This window comes from Tribolium madens, unplaced genomic scaffold (assembly GCF_015345945.1).
Source record: "Tribolium madens isolate multiple individuals breed KSU strain unplaced genomic scaffold, Tmad_KSU_1.1 Scaffold_2;HRSCAF=44;Tcas5.2_LGX, whole genome shotgun sequence".
Classification (NCBI taxonomy): Eukaryota; Metazoa; Arthropoda; class Insecta; order Coleoptera; family Tenebrionidae; genus Tribolium; species Tribolium madens.
This window is the reverse complement of record NW_025400995.1, coordinates 1,733,697-1,753,215: the sequence shown is the minus strand read 5'-3', so window position 1 is coordinate 1,753,215 and position 19,519 is coordinate 1,733,697. Positions and strand designations below refer to the sequence as shown.

General features: G+C 34.2%; 4 protein-coding genes across 5 annotated transcripts in view; 3 read left to right on the top strand and 1 right to left on the bottom strand.

The window, feature by feature from the left end:
- LOC123006505 overlaps positions 1–3,467 on the top strand; it is a 7,684-nt gene extending 4,217 nt beyond the window's left edge. Inside the window, exons 9-16 of the mRNA XM_044401031.1 lie at positions 129–546; positions 598–657; positions 710–783; positions 835–923; positions 972–1,413; positions 1,459–1,947; positions 2,321–3,001; positions 3,055–3,467. Coding sequence (XP_044256966.1) covers positions 129–546; positions 598–657; positions 710–783; positions 835–923; positions 972–1,413; positions 1,459–1,947; positions 2,321–3,001; positions 3,055–3,233 — 2,432 coding nt within the window. The 3' untranslated portion in view covers positions 3,234–3,467. The remainder of the gene's footprint in view (positions 1–128; positions 547–597; positions 658–709; positions 784–834; positions 924–971; positions 1,414–1,458; positions 1,948–2,320; positions 3,002–3,054) is intronic.
- A 26-nt stretch (positions 3,468–3,493) lies between these two features.
- LOC123006506 (protein lap1) lies at positions 3,494–6,216 on the bottom strand. The gene is made up of 7 exons (XM_044401032.1): positions 5,938–6,216; positions 5,755–5,890; positions 5,415–5,710; positions 4,946–5,366; positions 4,701–4,900; positions 3,988–4,653; positions 3,494–3,939 (listed from the first exon to the last, which is right to left on the bottom strand). The coding sequence occupies exons 1-7, from the start codon at positions 6,112–6,114 to the stop codon at positions 3,754–3,756; spliced, it is 2,082 nt and encodes a 693-aa protein (XP_044256967.1). The 5' UTR covers positions 6,115–6,216; the 3' UTR covers positions 3,494–3,753.
- Positions 6,217–10,061: 3,845 nt separating this feature from the next.
- On the top strand, positions 10,062–11,755 carry LOC123006400 (mid1-interacting protein 1-B). Its single transcript, XM_044400851.1, has 2 exons — positions 10,062–10,288; positions 10,936–11,755. Exons 1-2 carry the CDS (start codon positions 10,242–10,244, stop codon positions 11,531–11,533), a joined length of 645 nt encoding a protein of 214 aa, XP_044256786.1. The 5' UTR covers positions 10,062–10,241; the 3' UTR covers positions 11,534–11,755.
- A 4,144-nt stretch (positions 11,756–15,899) lies between these two features.
- LOC123006566 (leucine-rich repeats and immunoglobulin-like domains protein 2) overlaps positions 15,900–19,519 on the top strand; it is a 5,967-nt gene continuing 2,347 nt past the window's right edge. For both annotated transcript variants that reach the window (XM_044401146.1, XM_044401144.1), the window contains exons 1-8: positions 15,900–16,301; positions 16,376–16,519; positions 16,672–16,815; positions 16,865–17,008; positions 17,058–17,201; positions 17,251–17,470; positions 17,519–17,681; positions 17,731–18,045. In XM_044401146.1, the coding sequence (XP_044257081.1) occupies positions 16,129–16,301; positions 16,376–16,519; positions 16,672–16,815; positions 16,865–17,008; positions 17,058–17,201; positions 17,251–17,470; positions 17,519–17,681; positions 17,731–18,045 (1,447 nt within the window). In that variant the 5' untranslated portion in view covers positions 15,900–16,128. The remainder of the gene's footprint in view (positions 16,302–16,375; positions 16,520–16,671; positions 16,816–16,864; positions 17,009–17,057; positions 17,202–17,250; positions 17,471–17,518; positions 17,682–17,730; positions 18,046–19,519) is intronic.

Genomic DNA, 19,519 nt, shown 5'->3' with positions numbered 1-19,519 from the left:
AGTGATTTAACCCGAAAATAATTTTAATAAAACCAAGTAATTCCAAGCAATTACGATTAAATTAAAAAAAACTGTACAACTAATTCCAGAGTTAACGGCTCTTCGCTATTAAACTAAATTATTTTTAGGACGCGCTGTAGCGGAATTAGATGGAAGCAACTGTAAAAATCTCTCGAAGATTATTTCAGACAACATCGATATTGTCAAATTAGGAATATCAAATTCGAAAGGAGCGAGAAAAAATGGTGCACAAAACGACTCACTCATATCACATTCGTTGAAACGTCACGAAAATGGCGAAATTTCGAAAGATCCCTGCCCGAAACTTGCAAACGAGCCCCCACTTTTCAAACATAACATTTTCGAAGATGAGGACGAGGATATTGACGTTACCGAATTGGCTTTTCCCGGACTTGAAATCACAAAAATGTCAAGGAAGACGTTTTATAATTTTTTGAAACACAGATTTTCGCTGCCGCGCAACGGGAAGGAAAACAAAGCGGAGGCGAATCCCAAAATCACCGAAAAACCACCGGTTCAGAATGCGTAAGCCAATTTTCACTGTTTTGTGTATTACTATATTTTACACAATTTAAGGGTTAAAAATACGCCCCCTAAACCCGAGGAGCCCAAATCTGAGGTTGTAAAAAACTCAAAGTAGGTAGTAGGAGTATTTTTTTTTTTCAAACTTAACACAAACTATTTTTAGAAATACGAACAAAAGCAACGGTAATACTTTCCCATGTGGTCATAGCTGCAAACTCGAGGAAGAATTAAAATCAGGTGATGATAAAATTTTGTGGCGCTTTTACCGATAATTTTTTTTTTTTTTAGAGTTTAAAAAAGCTTATCAGGACCAATGCGATCATCACAAGGAATCGAAAAAATGCGATTGTACTTTTTGCGAAGTATTCGGGACAACGGTAAATAGTAAATAGCCCAAATCGTGTGTTAAAATGTCGCATTTGCAGACTTCTCACGTTCATAAAACGAACGAAACCCGTAATCGATTAAGAATCAGATTGAATCAAAGAAATGAAAGTAGTGGAAAAAACACAAAAACGAAACCTAAAACAAACCCAAATAAGGTTGAATCACCGGCAGCTGGACCCTCAAAACCCACCCAATCGAGCGAAGGTACAACCCCTACAAATGAAGAAACAAATTCTAACCCTCTAATGAATGACATACACGGCTTACTCAACTATATCGAGGGTAATACAAATGTTGATAAAGTTGCTTTAGCGGAGAAGAAAGCGGCGAAAAAGGCGAGACAGAGACACAAAAAGGAAGAAGAAAGATTGAGACTTGAGGAAGAAGAGAGGAAGAAAGTTGAGGAGGAAAAACGAAAAGCTGAGGAAAAACTCAGGAATGAGGAATTAGCACGGCAACTAGCCGAAAAAGCGGCCAAAAGTAAGCTCATCTCTGATTAAATCACGCATTTAGTGTGTTTTTCAGACGCGAAGAAAGAAAATAAAAAGAAGAAACAAAAGAACAAAAATACTGAGTTGGTAGAAGAGACAATTCCAGCTATGGTCACTATAAAACGTGTTGTCGAAAACGACAATGCACTACCAACTGTTACTATCACTCTAAAAGGCTCAACGCCTGATCAAGATAAACTTTTATACACTCTAGTGAATGGCCATGATGGCAATAATGCTCAGTTAGAAGAGAATAAAAAGATTAAAAAGTACAAAGAACAGGTGGCGAAGACTGTTAATTTAGAAGTAGCAGCGAATCAGAAGAAGAAAAAGAACAAAAATGATAAAACCCAACCAGCGAACTCAGTTGTTACAAAAGAATTACGAGTGACACTAGCTGTAGACCCTCCAAGTGATAAAAAGAACAAACAAGTGAAAAATAAAAACAAAAACGAAAATAAAAAAGACAAATTGAACAATAAGGATGATGATATTAATATTCCAATGTTGAAATTGCCCCCAGGTAGACAACATTAAAACATTATTTTTCTAATTTGCGTTTATAATACGTTTATGGCTATACTTTAATGAATTTATTATTATTGTGTTGTAACACTAATAACTAATAATTTGTAAATTTTATGACAGACGGCAGAAATGATTCTAAAAATCAAGTGGGCGCCGAGTGTTACCAACCGATACCAACTAACACAAAATTCTCTAGACGAATAAAAATTATTTTTTTAATCAAAATAAGAAAAAAGGGGGCGCAAATTAGAAAAAATAGCATAAAATACTCGTTTTATAATGGCATTGGCACACGAATCGTGCGCTAAATCAACCCTTATAAAACTTGTTCTTTTATATACTATTCCTCTTGTTTATTTTTTTTTTAGGCATTACAATAACGAAAGTTGATGGTCCAATGACTGATAGGAATTACAAGGCTACCAACATCGAAAGCCCCCCTTACAGTTCCAACATCCCGGTCAGTAAATCAGGGGTAATAGTTGTTGATACGGAGAAACTTATAAAACAATCGAGTGCCACAACAAGTAAGAAAAATCGACGAAAGCGGAATAAAAAACAGCGAGAGTTGCCTCAACCGGCCCCCAGTAAGCCGTCAATGGTGACACTGAAGAACCCCATTTTCCAGAACATGCAGCCCCGCCATGAAGCGGAAATAATGCCCGACATGAGCGGTGGTCAATGCCAACAAGCGTCGATTTTCAAAAACGAAAACGGGATGGTCACTATTAGGAGTTCAAGACTGCAACAAAGTCTCAATAGTGGGGCCCCAATGCCCAGTCTTTTGCCAGATCTGAAGCCGGTCCTGGGACCGGAAGTCCCCACTAGTTATATGTCGTCGTGCAACTTCCCTGAATTCTCCCGGATTTCGCCATTCAACGCTCAAGAAATTTTATCAGGCTTGCCGGGGATTGAGATCACGAAAGTGGACAAAAACGCGACGAAAAACGATCTGGAGAGCAAAAAGACGTGTCATACGGCCGAAGTGTCGATCATTCCGGCGAATAATTCAGAGAAATTTCATTTTGATAAAGATGATTTGCATTATGGTAGTTGAATAAATCGGTTTTGTGGGTTTTTATTTGGTTTTTGCTCGTTTTAGATAATGTTTTCACACCGAGGGATATTTTAGAAGACGATATGGATGCTGATGAACGGGAGTTGGAAGCTTTCAAACGGTTCTGCCAGCAGTCCGTGCCGCCCAAACGCAAGGAAAAAGTTGCTCATCTCAATGTCAAAGATATTGTTTTAAAAAAGAAAAATGAGAAAATCACGGCTTAGGATTTAGGTTTTTTATCGGAAGCGGAGTTGTTTTACAAATTTTTATTTCAATTTGCTTCCATTTAAAGCGCGCCTCTTTATTATAAAATTTCGTTTTATTTATATCACTGCTATTGTCCAGATCTAATCTGAGTGTTTATTACTAGGAAAGAAATGTGATTTAGTTTTTTCACCAAATTTTCATGTTTTTTATTGCCAATACCAGTAAACTTTTAAAAAGGAACTTGTCTTTTCTTAGCCCCGCCATTGAAACACAACAGTCTCAATTCAATCATAATTTATTTTAGAAATATAAAAAAGTCAATTTAGTCATAGAAAATTAGAGAGCTAATTGTAATACACTTGTACATAAATAAATAACAAATACTCTTGAGTTAATGTTAACTTAAACTAAATCACAGCCTCTAGTTAAATTATCAGAAAACAACTATGAGGTAACATAAACAATGTTAAATGCAAGTGCGATGCACTTAATGTTAGGAGTATTAGGCATGCAACTAATCTAAAAAAATACTTCTTGTCAAGACACTTGTCTGCGTGAAACGGTTATAACCTTAACCGTCCCGATTTTTTGGTAAGCATATTCATAAGCACTTTGCGAATCCATAACAGTGAAATCAACGTCATCAAAACTGAGTATTTTGTCTCCTGGGAGCAATTTCTGATATGCAACGCCGGCTGGATGGACTTGATCCACATAAACACCCTGAAAATATCACTCTCAGTACCAAAACCGGTCACCAAAAAAACCTACATCAGTTTTGGCCACAACATGAAAATCCCCCAAGACCCTAAACCCGACCAACTCCACTTCTATCACTTTACAAATCTGGTGAGCTCCAAATGGCCACTTTGGTCTCCGCCCCTCGTCGTAAAAATCCCCGATTTGCTCCCGATTTTTCGCCAACTTCGGCGTCGGGTGGTGAATATTCGCCGGTTGTTGCTGACTGAACTGTTTGGGTTGGTCATGCGGACTGGGCGGGCACATCTGTGCGAACAAATGGGCGTTTTTCGAATACGCCGCTGCGATATGATACGGGGGCGGCTGTTTCGGAGGCTCCTCCCCTTTCGGTGTTTCATCCTCCTTATCAAGCAGACTCGATTGGGACACCGACAATTCGCCGGAAATGTGCGTCACTTTCGCCTCCTTGATCTCCGAGATGCTCGCCGGCTGACTTTCAGGGGGCTCCCCTCCGCGGAGGATGTTCTTCAAACGGCGCAATTCCTTGTGGTGGGGGGTTGGGGTGCGGCTAAGGGAGGCTTCAGTGGGGATATTATCCATGTTGAAGGTGATATGGTAGCTCTGGGTGCTCATAGGGAGGTGAACAGGGGGCGGGGCTTCAGGGAGGGGCACTTGCGGGAAGAGGACCGAAGTTAGAACAACTTGGCCATCAGGAAGTTGCTCGTTCTGTAAATGAATCTAAAATAACTGAAATAAAATAAAGCCACTAAAAGGAGAAATACTACCAAAGGTTGAGTCTGGTTTGGGGTCAACCACAGTGCTTTCAGATTAGTTAATTTTGAAACTGTGATCGGTAAATACTCCAATTTGTTGCCTATAACACCCAAAGTTGTGAGTTTTTGTAAATGACCAACTTCGTCCGGTAATCGATTTAAATAATTATTGTGGACGTTTAAAATAGTTAAGGAACAGCAACTTCCAATTTCTGAAACAATTATTGAAATTCTTGGGTACAAATTTATTTTATCACCTGGTGGTAGCTGTTCCAGCTTGTTATCTGAGAGTATAAGAGTTGCTAGTTTACGCAAGTGGCCGATTCCTGACGGGAGTTTTATAATGAAGTTATTTTGGAGATTGAGTTCTTCAAGATTTGTGAGTTTGCTTATTGTGTTTGGCAGCTCCTCTAAATTATTTGATTCGAGTTTTAATACTTGTAAATTGCGTAAGTTTCCTATGGCTTTTGGCAACACAGAAATTTGATTAAAGCTTAAAATTAAATTAGTTATTTTAGTCCATTGACCTATTTCTTTTGGTACGGTTTGTAGATTATTGTAGGAAGCATCAAAATCGTTCATTTTTTTCAAATGTGTTATTGCGGGCGACAATTTCGTAATATTATTGCCGTTGATCCATAATTCAGTCAAATTGCCATGAGATTCGCAAACTTCAGTCTAAAAAAGCAAACAAAAGTTATGCAACAGTGATGATTTTTTTATTACCAATTGGGACAAGTTATTGTCGCTAACATCAAGTCTTTGTAAATTGGTTAATCTCCTAATCGACTTGGGTAATTCCCTCAAACTATTATCCCTTAATTCTAGAATTCTAAGATTGGAGAGGCGTCCAATATTGGCAGGCACATAATCAATTCCTGTATCATTCAAACACAGCTGTTGCAAATTAATCAAACTCATTATAGCTTCAGGGACTTTTCCTAAATCATTCATGCTTAAATCGAGTATTGTCAACTTGTTTAGTTTATCGATATTTGGCGAGACTCCTTCCAAAACCAGCGCTGGAAAAGTGGTTGACTCAGAGCCCCAAACAGGCAAAACTCACCATTTTTACTGAAAATTAGCACTTGCAAACTGTTCAACTTTGAGATTAGTGGCGGAATAGACCTGATTTCGTTGTCGCTGACATTTAAATACCTCAAATCAATGCATTGAAACAACTGAGGTGACAGATCCTTCAACTGGAAGAAAACTTGTAATGTTAGGAATTTCCACGCCACTCACCCACTTTATTCCCTTCAAGATGTAACACTTCTAAAGTCGGAGAGTTGTTGTAGACATCAACAGGCACTTCGGAAATACCACAACGAGAATAGTCTAACTCAACTATATTTTCTTGGTTAGTACTACATTTATAACAAAGAAAGAAACTCATCTTATAATCACACTGGTCATACTTTTTCATCCCCAATTCATCGTTCCGGGTTTATTAGGTTACATTTTTTAAAATAATACATTTCGGAGCATTGGGACAGGGCCCAGCTTTCCACACACTCTGTTTAGGCAGGCTTGCAAACGTGAAAAATTTCAGACAGTCATACCAACCGCCGGTGACAAGACCCTAACTAAACCCGCGCTATTTGAATGACTACCCAAAAATAACGAATATATATTTATTTATTACGCCGCGACAATAAATGCAATTGCATGACGTATCTATCTCCACTTTCCAGGAAGAAATTTGGCTAAAAACTATGAAACGTCATACTGACTAAAAATAAAACGGGAGTGATATACATTTTGAGGGGGCTATTAATAATCACTGTGCTAATTTTAACCCACTATTTGGTTTTAATTTATCTGAGTGTCTCAATTAAAACAATAATAGGGAGATTCCAGTGTCAAAGTCCGTATTATTGTTACTATTTATTAAATCTAGTAAATAAATTCAAAGTCCAGTCTGCAGATACTTATCGTTTTTCGAGAATCTGACTTTGAACAAGTCTGGTGATGTGATTTAACTCTTAATCAAGTGTTTGGTGTAATTTTTAATTTTTGTCTTGCATAATAAATGATTTTCATTATTTACTTCCAATTATGCTTTAATTAGTGTTTAGTCCTGTATTTGATTATGAGATTAGATAAGTATTAATGTTTATTTATGTGATACAATTATTAAAAAAATAAATAAGTCTTCACTACTAGGAGGGCCCTGTACGCAAGAATTGTTTGATTTATTTTTTGGTGTATTGTAGATTACCTACTTATGTTACTGTATTTTTTTCATGCAATTTAAATAATGCGTTTTTTCATTATTGAATTTTGCAATCCGTTACAAATACTCAAAATGAAATAAAAACTCTGTGTTACTGTGTGTGTGGGGTAGTTTTTTCATTCAGGAACAACATCCAATTGTAAAAAGAACAATTTGTTTACTATTTCTTAAAAATTCTTTTTTTTTTCCTTTTAAAACTTGTTTAAACGGCTTTCCGTCTGAACACAATCGACAAATTCTTCTGGTGGTACATTTTGGAACTGGCTAGAGACATGCCATCTACGGAACGGTAGAGTAAATAGTTTGAAAACTGTAATTTTGTAATTGCAAAAATTTCAAATAAAAGGAATAAAAAAAATTCATAAATTATGTAATATATTTTTTGTATGTTCTGATTCATTTTATTATAACTATCATTGTGGCGTCACCATCTATTTATCTTTCTGTTTTTAGTAATCGAAATTAAAAGAAACAAAGCAAAATTAATTATTTGAAAATTGATCTGAAATACTTGTTGTGAGATCTATATACTGTGTTGCATATGTTATTAATTTCATTCGATAAATGTACAAGCTGTCACTTATAATAAAAACCCTGACCGATTTTTAGACGCAACCCAAAATACATTCTTACAATCAACTTTGCTTTTTGTACGTTTGAAAATTTTTTATTAAATTCAAATCAAAGTAAATGTTGACATCTCATTAGTTAAATTTGACAATGTCATCAATTTCATGTTTTTTTCTCTTGAATTCAAAATGTACTCAAACGACGAAAAAATTGAGAATGTCACAAAATGCTGTGGCTAAATCTGTACCGTCAAAGCGACTCTGTTGTATTCCAGTTTATAAAAATTGTCAAAGCTATTACAGGTTTATATTTTTGAAAAATTTTAAACAGAACATTCATTAACGCATAGTGTTATCTGAAAATGTATTTTGGGTTGCGTCTATTATTACATATGACTCACCCTGTATAAGGAGGTACTATTAGTGCGACACTTGATTTAATTTGTTCTAATATTCTTTTAATAGAAGAATGAATATCAAATATGTTCAATTGAAACTTACCAGACCTAACAATTCTTTTAGAACGCAACAATCGCAGACAAAACAAACAAATGTCAATGTAAAAAAAATAAAAAATTCAACTGTTTCAATCGATACGTACCACGTATCGTTACATAATATAATAAATTATACATTATTAATTAACTACAAAAAGGATTAATATCCAAATGGTATTGTATCAAAGTTTTCTAAAATAAGTCCTGTCATAAACAAAACCAAATTACTTTTTTTCTGTTTTATTTAGAAGTTCTTTAGTTTTGGTATCTCTGGTAATTCGATTATATTGTGTACTGATTTTTCTTAACAAACTGTTTTGAAGGGGCCCTCCTAGTAGTATCTTGCTATCATTTCGATGGACATGAGATTCACCTGTTGATAGAGTGACAATCGAACAATATTTGTGTAGACTTTGAGTCTCGTTCAAAAAATGACAATCGAAGGTGCGACAATGAAATTTGAAATTGATTTTAGGTCGTAGTTCTTGCAAGTTGGTCATTGGAAAGTTGAAAATTTGTAACGGACTTGCTATTCATCATCACTTTCACGTTTTAAACATTTCTCTATTTGTGTATAGATCATCCAAAGTTGCGTCCTCATTATCTGGTTAATTAAAATTTGTGTTGTTTATCTTTGTGATTTTTCCACAGTCAATAATCGCACCAACTGAAGAAGTGATGGAATTTTTCAGTTAGAATTCTGTAATTACCGGTAATTTTACCATCTACCCAAAAAATCGCCCGGTTTTTCAAGATTTTGAATAAGGAATTCGGTTGTTTATCGGAAAAATACCCAACAACTTGCAAATAAATTTTAATATTTGTTTATAAACGATGCGCACTTTTCCACTATTGATTCCATTGATAGTGAAATCCGTTCTGGAACTTATCCATAAATAAGAAATAAGCCTTCGGGTGGGTTTCTACCACGTTAATTACATTCTAGAACGCTATTATTATTAGGGAAAAAACCAGTTGAATGCACCCAAAAATGATTTTTTCGGTTTTAATTGCAAGACATGTTTGCGATTTTTTGCAATTTAATGAAGCTCGAGATACAAAACATGTTTGAAGTCTCGTTTGTTACATTAAAAATCTTGTACCTGCTGATTTAGACGAGCAAAATAGCGTCCTTCAACTTTTAGGATCGGGCAAGTGCCTTATGAAGTCCTTCAAGCAAGGTTAAAGAAAGGGGGCTGGTTTAAAAAAAAATTCAAGACGTACAAGTCGATTTTTTTGTCAAATTTGACGTTATGTCGAGTATGGTAATAGTGTCAAGAGTCAAGGCATAATTAATATTGACAATACAATACTGTGACGTCAAAATAATAAAAAATTCCCAACTTTGATTTGTTTTGTCGTTCTGCAAATTTATGTAAATTTGACTCCAAAACAGCAAATATTACATATGTCAATTCAAGGAAGTAAAACTGTTTTATTATCACTGTATCAGTTAGAGATTGTTTTTATTGCATATTTTTAACCAAATTAAATCTGACCCCTGCAAGTTCGTGATTATGTAAAAGTGTCATTATTGTGGAGAATTAATAATTCTTATCAAGTCAAACAATAGATGGATGGTACGTATGTATGGTAATGATACATTTCCATCTATTGTTCCATTCTTTATGCATATTAAAATTTTTATTGGAATGTGGACAATATCCGTTCTAATTAAATTAAGCTTTGCTTGTTGAATTAATCAATTGACACCGACAAAAATCACATCTCAATTATCAAGTTTCGGTGTTTTTCTTACTGAATTTTTTTTATTTGAATCAAAATTTGCGCCTAAATCTGGCCATCCAATCACGGCGCAGCAATGTAGAACCCACCAATGGTACACCGGGATTATGGTCTGACTCTTGGGGCTCTAGATCAGGCGATTGTGGGCGACTCGTCCCCAATTCGCAAATTTAGTGCGAAAATTAATTTGGGGCATTTTCCCCCGCGCGTGACGCTCATGTGAGTGCAAAAACACGAAAGGTGAACTTCGAGCAGCAATTGAATAGTTTTTTGAATAAAATCAGAGATCACGACCTCTGTTTGTCGATACTACCGTCACGCCTTCTCCGGAGCCCCACTCCTGTCATCCGTCATCCTCATATAAAACACTAATGTGAGTGTGGAGGGCTATAGTGAAGCGCGAGGACTAACTCAAATTCTCAATTCCAAGAATTGAGCAGTTTGTTGTTGTGTTTTGTGAATTTTGGTTTGGTTTTGTGACAGTTTGGGCTTAATAATACTCAAAATGAACTCCTATCCTGAAAATATCACAGCAAGCCTGGAAAACAGCAGGTAGGTTGATTCACACAAACTGGGGTGGTTTGACATTTTTCTCTTATCATTAAACAATTGATAAATTTGGTGGGTGAAAGCTACCATTAGTTCATTTCAAATTCCACCTGCTACTGCTTCAGATATTATGCAATATTTAAGTGTGTCACACTTATAAACACCTCGATTTTTGATGAAATTTTTTATCCTATACGTGGAAAAATCATGTAATCAAGATACACAAAACAAAAAAAAACACCACCGGCTTTATCCCTAAATAAAAAGGTCATTTTTACAAAGATTGCATCAGTTTCTTGTTACTTTTGTAATAACAACACGAAAGAAAGTATTTTAAACCTAATAAACACTGAAAAGTTAATTGAAATTGTTCCAGAACTCGAAAGTCGAGTCGCCTGTTTCCCATTCAATTGTTTGGCTCGGGTAGGCTGATTCGATTCCGAAAAAAATTACTCATTGTTATTTAGGGTCACTTGACTAAATCCTTCTTTTAGATAAGATTGATAACAGGAATTTTATCAATTAGGCGAAAATTCGCCACTTTTTAAGTATGATTTGCGAAAATTTGCATAATGAAACCCGGAATTGTTAAAGTTGGCCACACCTTTGGAAAATTTTCTAATTGTTTTAAATTTGAATTTTGTTTACAGAAATAGCCTTCGTCGCATTGCTCGCAACGACGACACGGAATTTTCCCATCAAAGTATTTTGAATTTGATGGAGAAGTTCGTGAAGACGGTGAACGCCATGGACGAGACAATCTTAGTGCCTTGCCGGTTGATGGACTTGAAAGTGGGTGATGAGAACGACCCGACATGTCCCAAGAAGCATAACCAAAAGCCAAAACACGGTGTCCAAGAACTGCTAAATTCCGCTGATCTGTTCCAAATCTACAACATGCTGAATAGTGTGAAGGCCGATTTGTTGTGGGGACAAGGACAAGTGTCCGAAGAGGCTCCCGCCCCGGTTGCGACAGTGGTCAAGGGACACGTACGAAGACCCTCGACTGTCAGTGTAGCCTCAACGAATTCGTCGGCCTCGACAATCAGCGATTCGGAGTCGGATGCCGGCAACGAAAACGACTCAGGAATCGAAGAATCGCAGGAATGTTTTGGAGATCGGACGGAACAAGTCGCGCAAAACTTCAGAAGGCATCTAGTGGGGCTTACCCGGTCTTTGAAACAGATGACCGAAGCTGCTCAGTACCTCACTTCCCGTTATCAGCACGATATCGGAGGGCCAGTGTGACAAAGACCTCTTCAAGACACGAGGGGGAAGGTGTGCGTGGGAGATGCGTGATTTTGATGCATGGACGCGTGTTCTTTATTTAAAAGAGTGATATTTTCAACGTTTGTGTTGCTCCTTGATTGTTATTAATTATTATATTTATTTTAGTGAGAGTTAATTGTATACCTCTGGATAAGTAATGGAACTAAATACATTATTTAATTTAAAAAACATTTTATTTAATATCCTATTACATCAAATAAATAAAATAACCACATTTTTTCATTTTAATGTGCATCAAAGTCGTCGTTGAAAAGGATCATTTTAAGGTGGCAACCATGCAAAAATTCAAACAATCGTAACCTCAATCTTCCCTAAAAATTAAAAAAAATTATTAAAATCGCTGCAAACAAAGATTTTTGTTATTATTGATGTGATTAAATTTGTTCTGAAAGACATTAATGACACTTTTTGTGTGAATCGGCCTTTAAATTAAAGATGCATTTAGACTTGTACAACCTACTTGATGCACATAAATATGAAAGAGTTTTTGACATTTGATGGGGTCGTGACCTTGGTAGTCAAATTATGTCCCGACCATGGGATGTAATGAGTTAATGACAAATTTCCCGACCTCCCAAAGGTTAGGAATCGTCATATTACTATATGTGAATAAACTTTACTTTATGCCATTGTTTTCTGTTACATCACAGGAAATTCACTCATATTGACAACAAAACTGCAAATAATGCGAATATTAAAAACCAGTTTACAAAAAGCTAATTCATGTTTTGTTTTCGACAAAAAAGTAGAAGACATTTGAAACAAAACATAAGACACTTTTAAATAATTCAGTGACTAGTTTTTGGAAACGCCTCAAGGGTCCCCAGACGGGTCAGGCAGTCTAATCAAGATTAATACTTTTTGTGCATTTAAATGTTGGAAAATTCCCACACGCGGCTCAATCTATGAAAGCTTGAGATAACAATGAACATGTTATAATAACATTTTTTCGAGTGGCACTCACACTAATTAACTTGAGAAGTGCGACAAAATATTAGTAATGACGCTTGAACAATGTTTTGCAGGGATGACCTTACCTGTAGTAGATTAACAAAATGCGTGTGTTGTTTTGCATGTAAAGGGTGTAATTTGATTTTGATACTTAGTGAAACGTAATAGTATATTACAAACGAGGTGGTAAATATGCCATTACCCCGAGTGGTCTTGTATAAAGTCATGATTAAAGCACAAGGGGTAATGCCATTACCATTACCATGGAGGTTTGTATGCTATTTTATTCACAATCACATTATTTTTAGTCAAAAATTTAAATAAAATAAAATTTTAACAAAGTTAAGGTCCAAACGTAGTAGGCCATCCAAATTGATTTTGACATTTCAGAAATGTCAAAAAAAAAGAAATAATGTGTGAATCTGATAATAAAATTGTTCAAATGGAGTAGTGTACCCCTAGAAGTAAGAAAAACTGTTACAGAAGCAAAATATTATGCGTTACTTGACAATTCCCGGTATTTTTGTTATCTTAACGTTGGCTAACTTGCATATTACCGCCCAAGGGATTGATATTAATGCTCAAGAGATTTAATGGTGTGTTTCCCAGCCTTTAAAAGGTTAGTAATCGGCGTATTACATTAGTGATTGTGAATAAAGAAAATTGTGTGAAAATGAATATTCCAGAATGTTATATTTTCTCATGAAGTTGATCACCCTGACGAGAAAAATTGAACGAACTTTAAAATGTAAACAAACTGGCTTGTAAATATTTTCACGTGTGTACCTGCTTAACTAGTTTAACCTTTCTTGTGTCTAATATAATACATTTGATATCACGTCAAGCCACAAGTGAAATAATCGTATTATTGTGCTTTCATAAGTTTTTATGAAAGTATGTAATTTCCGTTATTGCAGCTGAAAACTTGTATTTTTCAAGGATGGTTGGTAGGTAGTCATTAAATTCCGTCTGGCGTCTCTAGCAAAAATTTTCAAGGATCTGGTTATAATTTTTATTAGTGGTAAACGCGTAGTTAGTCCCGATTTTACTATTTACTATAAAACGGAAACATTTGTGAGAAAACGCTTGATCATTGTTCTGTGAAGGTAAAACTCGACTCATTTAACAAACTTTCAATTTATTTGAATGATCTGAAACCATGTTCCGGGTTTTGGGGTGGAAGAGGAAGCATTCATGGAAACTTATGTAACAACAGAAAAAACGCTTTTTTTCGCTTTTTTTTCTCCAGTTTGGAACCTAATGATGGTTCTAGAAGAAACAACACTCAATTGCATTTGTAAGAATTCCTCTTTCGGATTCAATTAATTATTCTATTGACGTAAAAACCTTGAGCAAGCAAAACTTGTAATAACGTAATTTCTTCGATGCCACCAAGAAATTCCATGCCCCAGACAGTATTTGTTTATCAACAGAAATTACGCGAGCTCAATACGTTATTTTTTTTATTTTGCGTCAGGTTCTAATAGGAGCATTGAATTTGGCAATGAATCGGTTTTGTTTCAAAAACCTTGTCTTGTTTGCGTTTCAGACCAGTCAAAACGTAAACTTTGCAAGCACAGCAGAGAAATGGGAAAAATGGTACAGAAATGTGGTATTTTGTACCGTTAGCTAATTATATAATGCCACAATTCGATGGCTATGATTGCATAAAATGTGGCTTTCCAATAAATGGAAACCGGAAACTAATCAGATCATTTCCTGCCGAAATCTGGGGATTGTTTCGGAAGAAAGTGCTTCCGTATTGAGACCAAGGTTAGCTAAAGTCCGCAGACACGAACTTTAGATTTTTGATTCATTTTGCCAGTCAAGACATGGACTTTGACCATCGCGACCAATACAATAACCCAAATCTTTTATTTCTTTATCTCTTATCAAATGCACTAAGCGTGATCAACCGACTCAGCTTAAAAATATTACTTTGTGCTCGACTTTATTTTATTTATTGGTAAATAAAAACTTAACTGATAACAACTATTTAATTTGCTTAATTAGAAGCACGTTTGAAATTAGTTGATTCTCGACATGACGCGGCAGTTTTTTCAACCCAATCATGTATTTATTTATAAATATTCATAAATTGAATGTTATCACAAGTCTGAAAATTGAATGTGTAATGTGGGATAAAAAAAAAACATATTTTATTCATTTATTTTAATGTGTCCACAACAAATAAAAATAATCTCAATTCTCAAACGTTTCAAATAAAAATATCTGTAATATATTTGACATTGTACGCAAATTCCCTACTTATTAAGTGAAATAATAGATAGATAAAGTAAGTAAATTGCAAATTTGGGATTGTTGGGGTCGTGACTTTACATGAGCAAGAACGCGAAACGCAATCGTTGAAAATGCAACTAAATAATAATTTGTTTCATAATTATTCCGCTAAATTGTTAAGAAATGCGTCTTATAAGCAAAAAGCATTATTACATCATGTACTACTGTTACGTGTATCTCGCTTTGTTTATTTTTTGTTTTTTTTGTTTTTCTTTCAATTAGACTATCGAAAAATTTGTACAAAATTTGTTGGGCTATATACTTAATGTAGTCAATGTAAATGTGTAACTGCGTCATAAAAGTAATGTTCCGATAAAAAAGCTTTTCAACTATCTACTTAATAGTGGCTAACTATTATTAAAAAAACGTAAAATAAAAATACTTTATTTTCACATTGCAATTAAACTAAGTTAATGATTGGGTAGTATTTATTTTTATTACATATTTTGACTTATATATCTGTATGTAACTCTTAATTTTGCTCATTACTCAAATTTAATGAAGGAATTTGATTAAATTTTAGAAAAGTAAAAGTTGACCTACTTTACACTATTCGAACATCACTGTGGGTTATTAAAACTATAAGTAGGCAAGAGACTTTTAGAAACATCAGTGACGTAGAATTTGATATTTCTAAAAGATTTCAAAATTCAACGGTTATTTAATACAGTGTGGAAATAGACTTTTAATTCATTCCACATTGAAATATATAAATGATAATAATAATAACAAAACGTTGTGGTTTTACAAGTTTCCTAAACATTTATTTATTTATTTTCAAAAATTACATCAAAACATTGCTTTTTGCTATTTTCAAAATTGACAAGTGAGTGCCGCCATCTAATGTCACTATTTATTAAATGTTATGTCATTGTGGTGGTTGTAGCGTCATCTGGTACATTTTACATGAGTAATAGTACAGAAACCTGTTATTTTACTGTTAATTTTTTGTTGTTTTCTTGCTTGCGGATTATTTTTTTCCAATGTAGTTATATTATTTTTGAAATCTGAGCCTGCCTCTTGAGTTCCAAACAATAAATTTGCGTTTTGTTATTTTTATTGTGTCGGGTTGTAGATGTCGCTTCAGTGGCCGATTAAATGGCTTCTGTGTGTATATTACTGCGTCAGTATGTTGCAAATTTAACGATTTTAATAAATTAAACAACGCCCCGTTTAAAACCAACGAAATAATAGTGCAGTGAGATGTTGAAAAACGTTAATTCCATAAAAATGTTGCCGAAATGTATTAAAATATACAAATTTCGGTCAAACTACTATGGATAATTGAGTGTTTTTTCAAAATGGTGGGTGTTTGTTATTTGGCTACGATCATTATTTACATCATTGGTTCGACAAGTTGTACGAAAAGCAAAGATTGTCCGGAAATTTGCTCTTGTTTGGGGTCTTATGTCGACTGTTCGTCGAAGAAATTGCAAGCAATTCCATCGAATCTCCCTAAATGGACCACTCACCTGTAAGTCATCTTTGTTTACATTGCTATTATTCATCTCTGAAGTGACTCTAAGCAAATCGTTTGGTTTTTTCTAGCGATTTACGTAATAACACCATTAAAAAACTAAACGACGTTACTTGGAGAAACCTGACTATTTTAACCGAACTCATATTGAACAAAAACGACATTTCTGTAATCCCAAACGACGCGTTCAATTACCAGAAGCAGCTAAAAAGTCTGTAAGTTTTTGTTTTAACCAACGAACGGACGGAATTCCGTCATTACGTCACATTTCCGGTCTGGTTGAATCAACCAATCACTTGACGTAATTCCGACTCCATTGTTTTTGTTTACTATCTAGATTTTACATAATACGATTTTTTTTTTTTAGTGAACTTAACCGAAATCAGTTAAAATCTATTGAAGCTTTAACTTTTAAGTCATTAGAACGTTTATATGTATTAAAATTGAAACGAAACCAAATAACGCAACTCAAAGATGGGGCTTTCTACGGATTATTGTCTATTGACAAATTGTAAGTAGTTAATTCTTTGTCAGAACTAAATTTGACATTTTTTTTCAAGGATATTGGATTACAATCATATATTAGTTATTTCAAAAGGATGGCTTTATGGTTTACAGTCTTTAAAAGAATTGTCTCTGAATCACAATTACATGAATTTTATTGAACCTGAGGCTTGGGAGTTTTGTAAAAAACTTGCCATTTTGTGAGATTAACAAAGGATTAAAGACCAAAAATAATACGTTTTTTTTCAGAGACTTGTCTAATAACAGATTAGAATCAATTGCAGCCAACACGTTCAAACATCTTAACGATCTCCAAAAACTAGTATTAAGTAACAATAAGATAACATTTATTGAAGAAAAAGCTTTTAGTCACTTACCAAATTTGAAATACTTGTAAGTTTCGAGTGGTGTATCTTAATTTTTTTAATGAGAATTTTTTAAGGCATTTAAATAATAATAAAATCTCGTGGACGATTGAGGATGCAAATGGCGTATTCCAAGGACTCGGCAATTTAATGAAATTTTATCTGGCGGATAATAATATAAAATCGATAAGTAAAAACGCCTTTATTGGTTTAAAAAACGTAACGTATTTAAATTTGAACGACAATAACATTACCTCAATCCAAATGAACGCCTTCGCTGAAGTGCCTTTGCTTTCGGTATTAAACTCAAATTGTGTGATTGAAAAAATGATTGGTGTTTTTTAGGATCTCGTTATTAACACCACTTATTTACTTTGTGACTGTAACATTCGTTGGTTTTACGAATGGTTGAGTACAAAACAGTTTAAAATCCGCGCAATTTGTGCATACCCCGAATGGTTGAGAGGCCAGTCATTCTTAGAAGTACCAACATCGAATTTTACTTGTGGTACATAGTTTTTTATTTATTGATTTTATTTGTTAATACGGAGTTGTAGACGAACTACCTAAACCGAGATTAATCGAAGAACCAGAACCAGAAATAATGGCTTTAAAGGGAGAGAATATTACGTTAAGTTGTACAGCGATGTCAAGTTCAAACAGCCCTATGACTTTCCAGTGGAAAAAAGACAACGTCGAAATAATTAACATGAATATTAAAGAAAATTCCAGTTCTGATGGTAAAACGACAGAAGCAGTATCAAAACTAAACATTTATAGAGCACAGCATTCCAATGCTGGAAAATACCAGTGCGTTGTATCCAACATTTTTGGTACCACTTACTCGCAAAAGTCCAGCATTTCGGTTCTAAGTAAGTTGGCGGCGACTTTTCACATTTTCTTTGGGTGCACAATAATTTAATATAACATAAAAAGATCTTTTTCGGTTGGTATCACTTGTGGGAGTTGAGAAAAGAATCTAGTTTTTGTTACACTCTCATCGTTTCTTTAATTTATCTATAATAATTTTGTTCTTGTTCTGTTTTTTTTTTTCGTTTTTTTTACCGTCATTGATTGAATTTTTGAGTTTACAGAAGGGAAGGAAAAACATTTTTTGCTTTACCTGAAACGAGCAAATCTATAACGAAAACTTCATTATTCTGCCTCAGTGGAAAGAAAAGTTTATTTTTCTCTTGATTTTGGTTTTGTAATAATTTTTCTCTGCTTATTAAATCCCATCACATCAGCGGTTTTACTTTTAAATAACAAAAGTGTTTGTAAAAAACATAGTTTAATAAATGGCAGCTCAAAGAAACAGTTTTAAGATAAAAAATACAAGAACAACCATTATTCAATTAATTAATTGTCAAAGTAACATCATTGTCAAAAAAATGTGTGATGAGATTTAAACAGCAGAGAAAAATTATTAAAGTCTAAAATCAAGAGAAAAATTAACTTTTCCTACGACAATATACGAAAATAGATCATAACGCACAATTACATATGCGCGAAAATTGGCAACATCGTACGAGGTCAAAAACCTGTGCGATTTGTTTTCGCACTGTGTGTTAGAAATCTAACCCACAAGTCACACTCGGATGTTTTGTATTTTTTCATTCAATGTAATTTTTTTTTGTATCCATTATAAAAAATAAATCGTTATGAAAAAAAAATATGTTCGTAAGAAAAAAATTATTTATGGTCATAGGAAAAATAGTGTACAAAACTTGCAGGAAAGTGTCTAACGCACTCGCGGTATTGCTTTCCCGCTTGTGCATTATTTCTCACTTTCCGTGCTCGTTATGTAATATACTATTTCTTTCTACTTAATCAGAGTAATGAAGTTTAATTACAGATTTGCTCGTTTCAGGTGAAGCAAAAAATGTTTTTCCTTTGTAGTTTTGGCGTAAAATCAAAGAAATTTTTTTTTTCTTTTTGTAGACTCAATCCGGGGACATACAGGTGGTCCAGAAGTCTGGAAACGATTTTTTTCTGGCGAAACTATCAGTTTTTTTGTCAAAAAAATTTATAGGTGTACAGTGGCATAAAAATGCTATTCAAAAAAATTAAATATCAATTAATTGTTTATACTTACAAGATAATCATACCAACAATTTTTTTTTAATGGAAACCTACCACAAATTTTTTTTCTAGACAACGAGCTTGTTATAAGAAGTTTTTTGTAAACACTTTTACACTTTTTGTTAATTATTAAAGAATTTTTTTATAAACTACCAGTTTTTTTTTTGGTAATGGTAATCTCAAAAGTTTAAACAATTAATTAAAATAAAAAAATATTTTAGCATCGCTTCTTTACAACCTTTAAACATTTATTAATCTATTTCC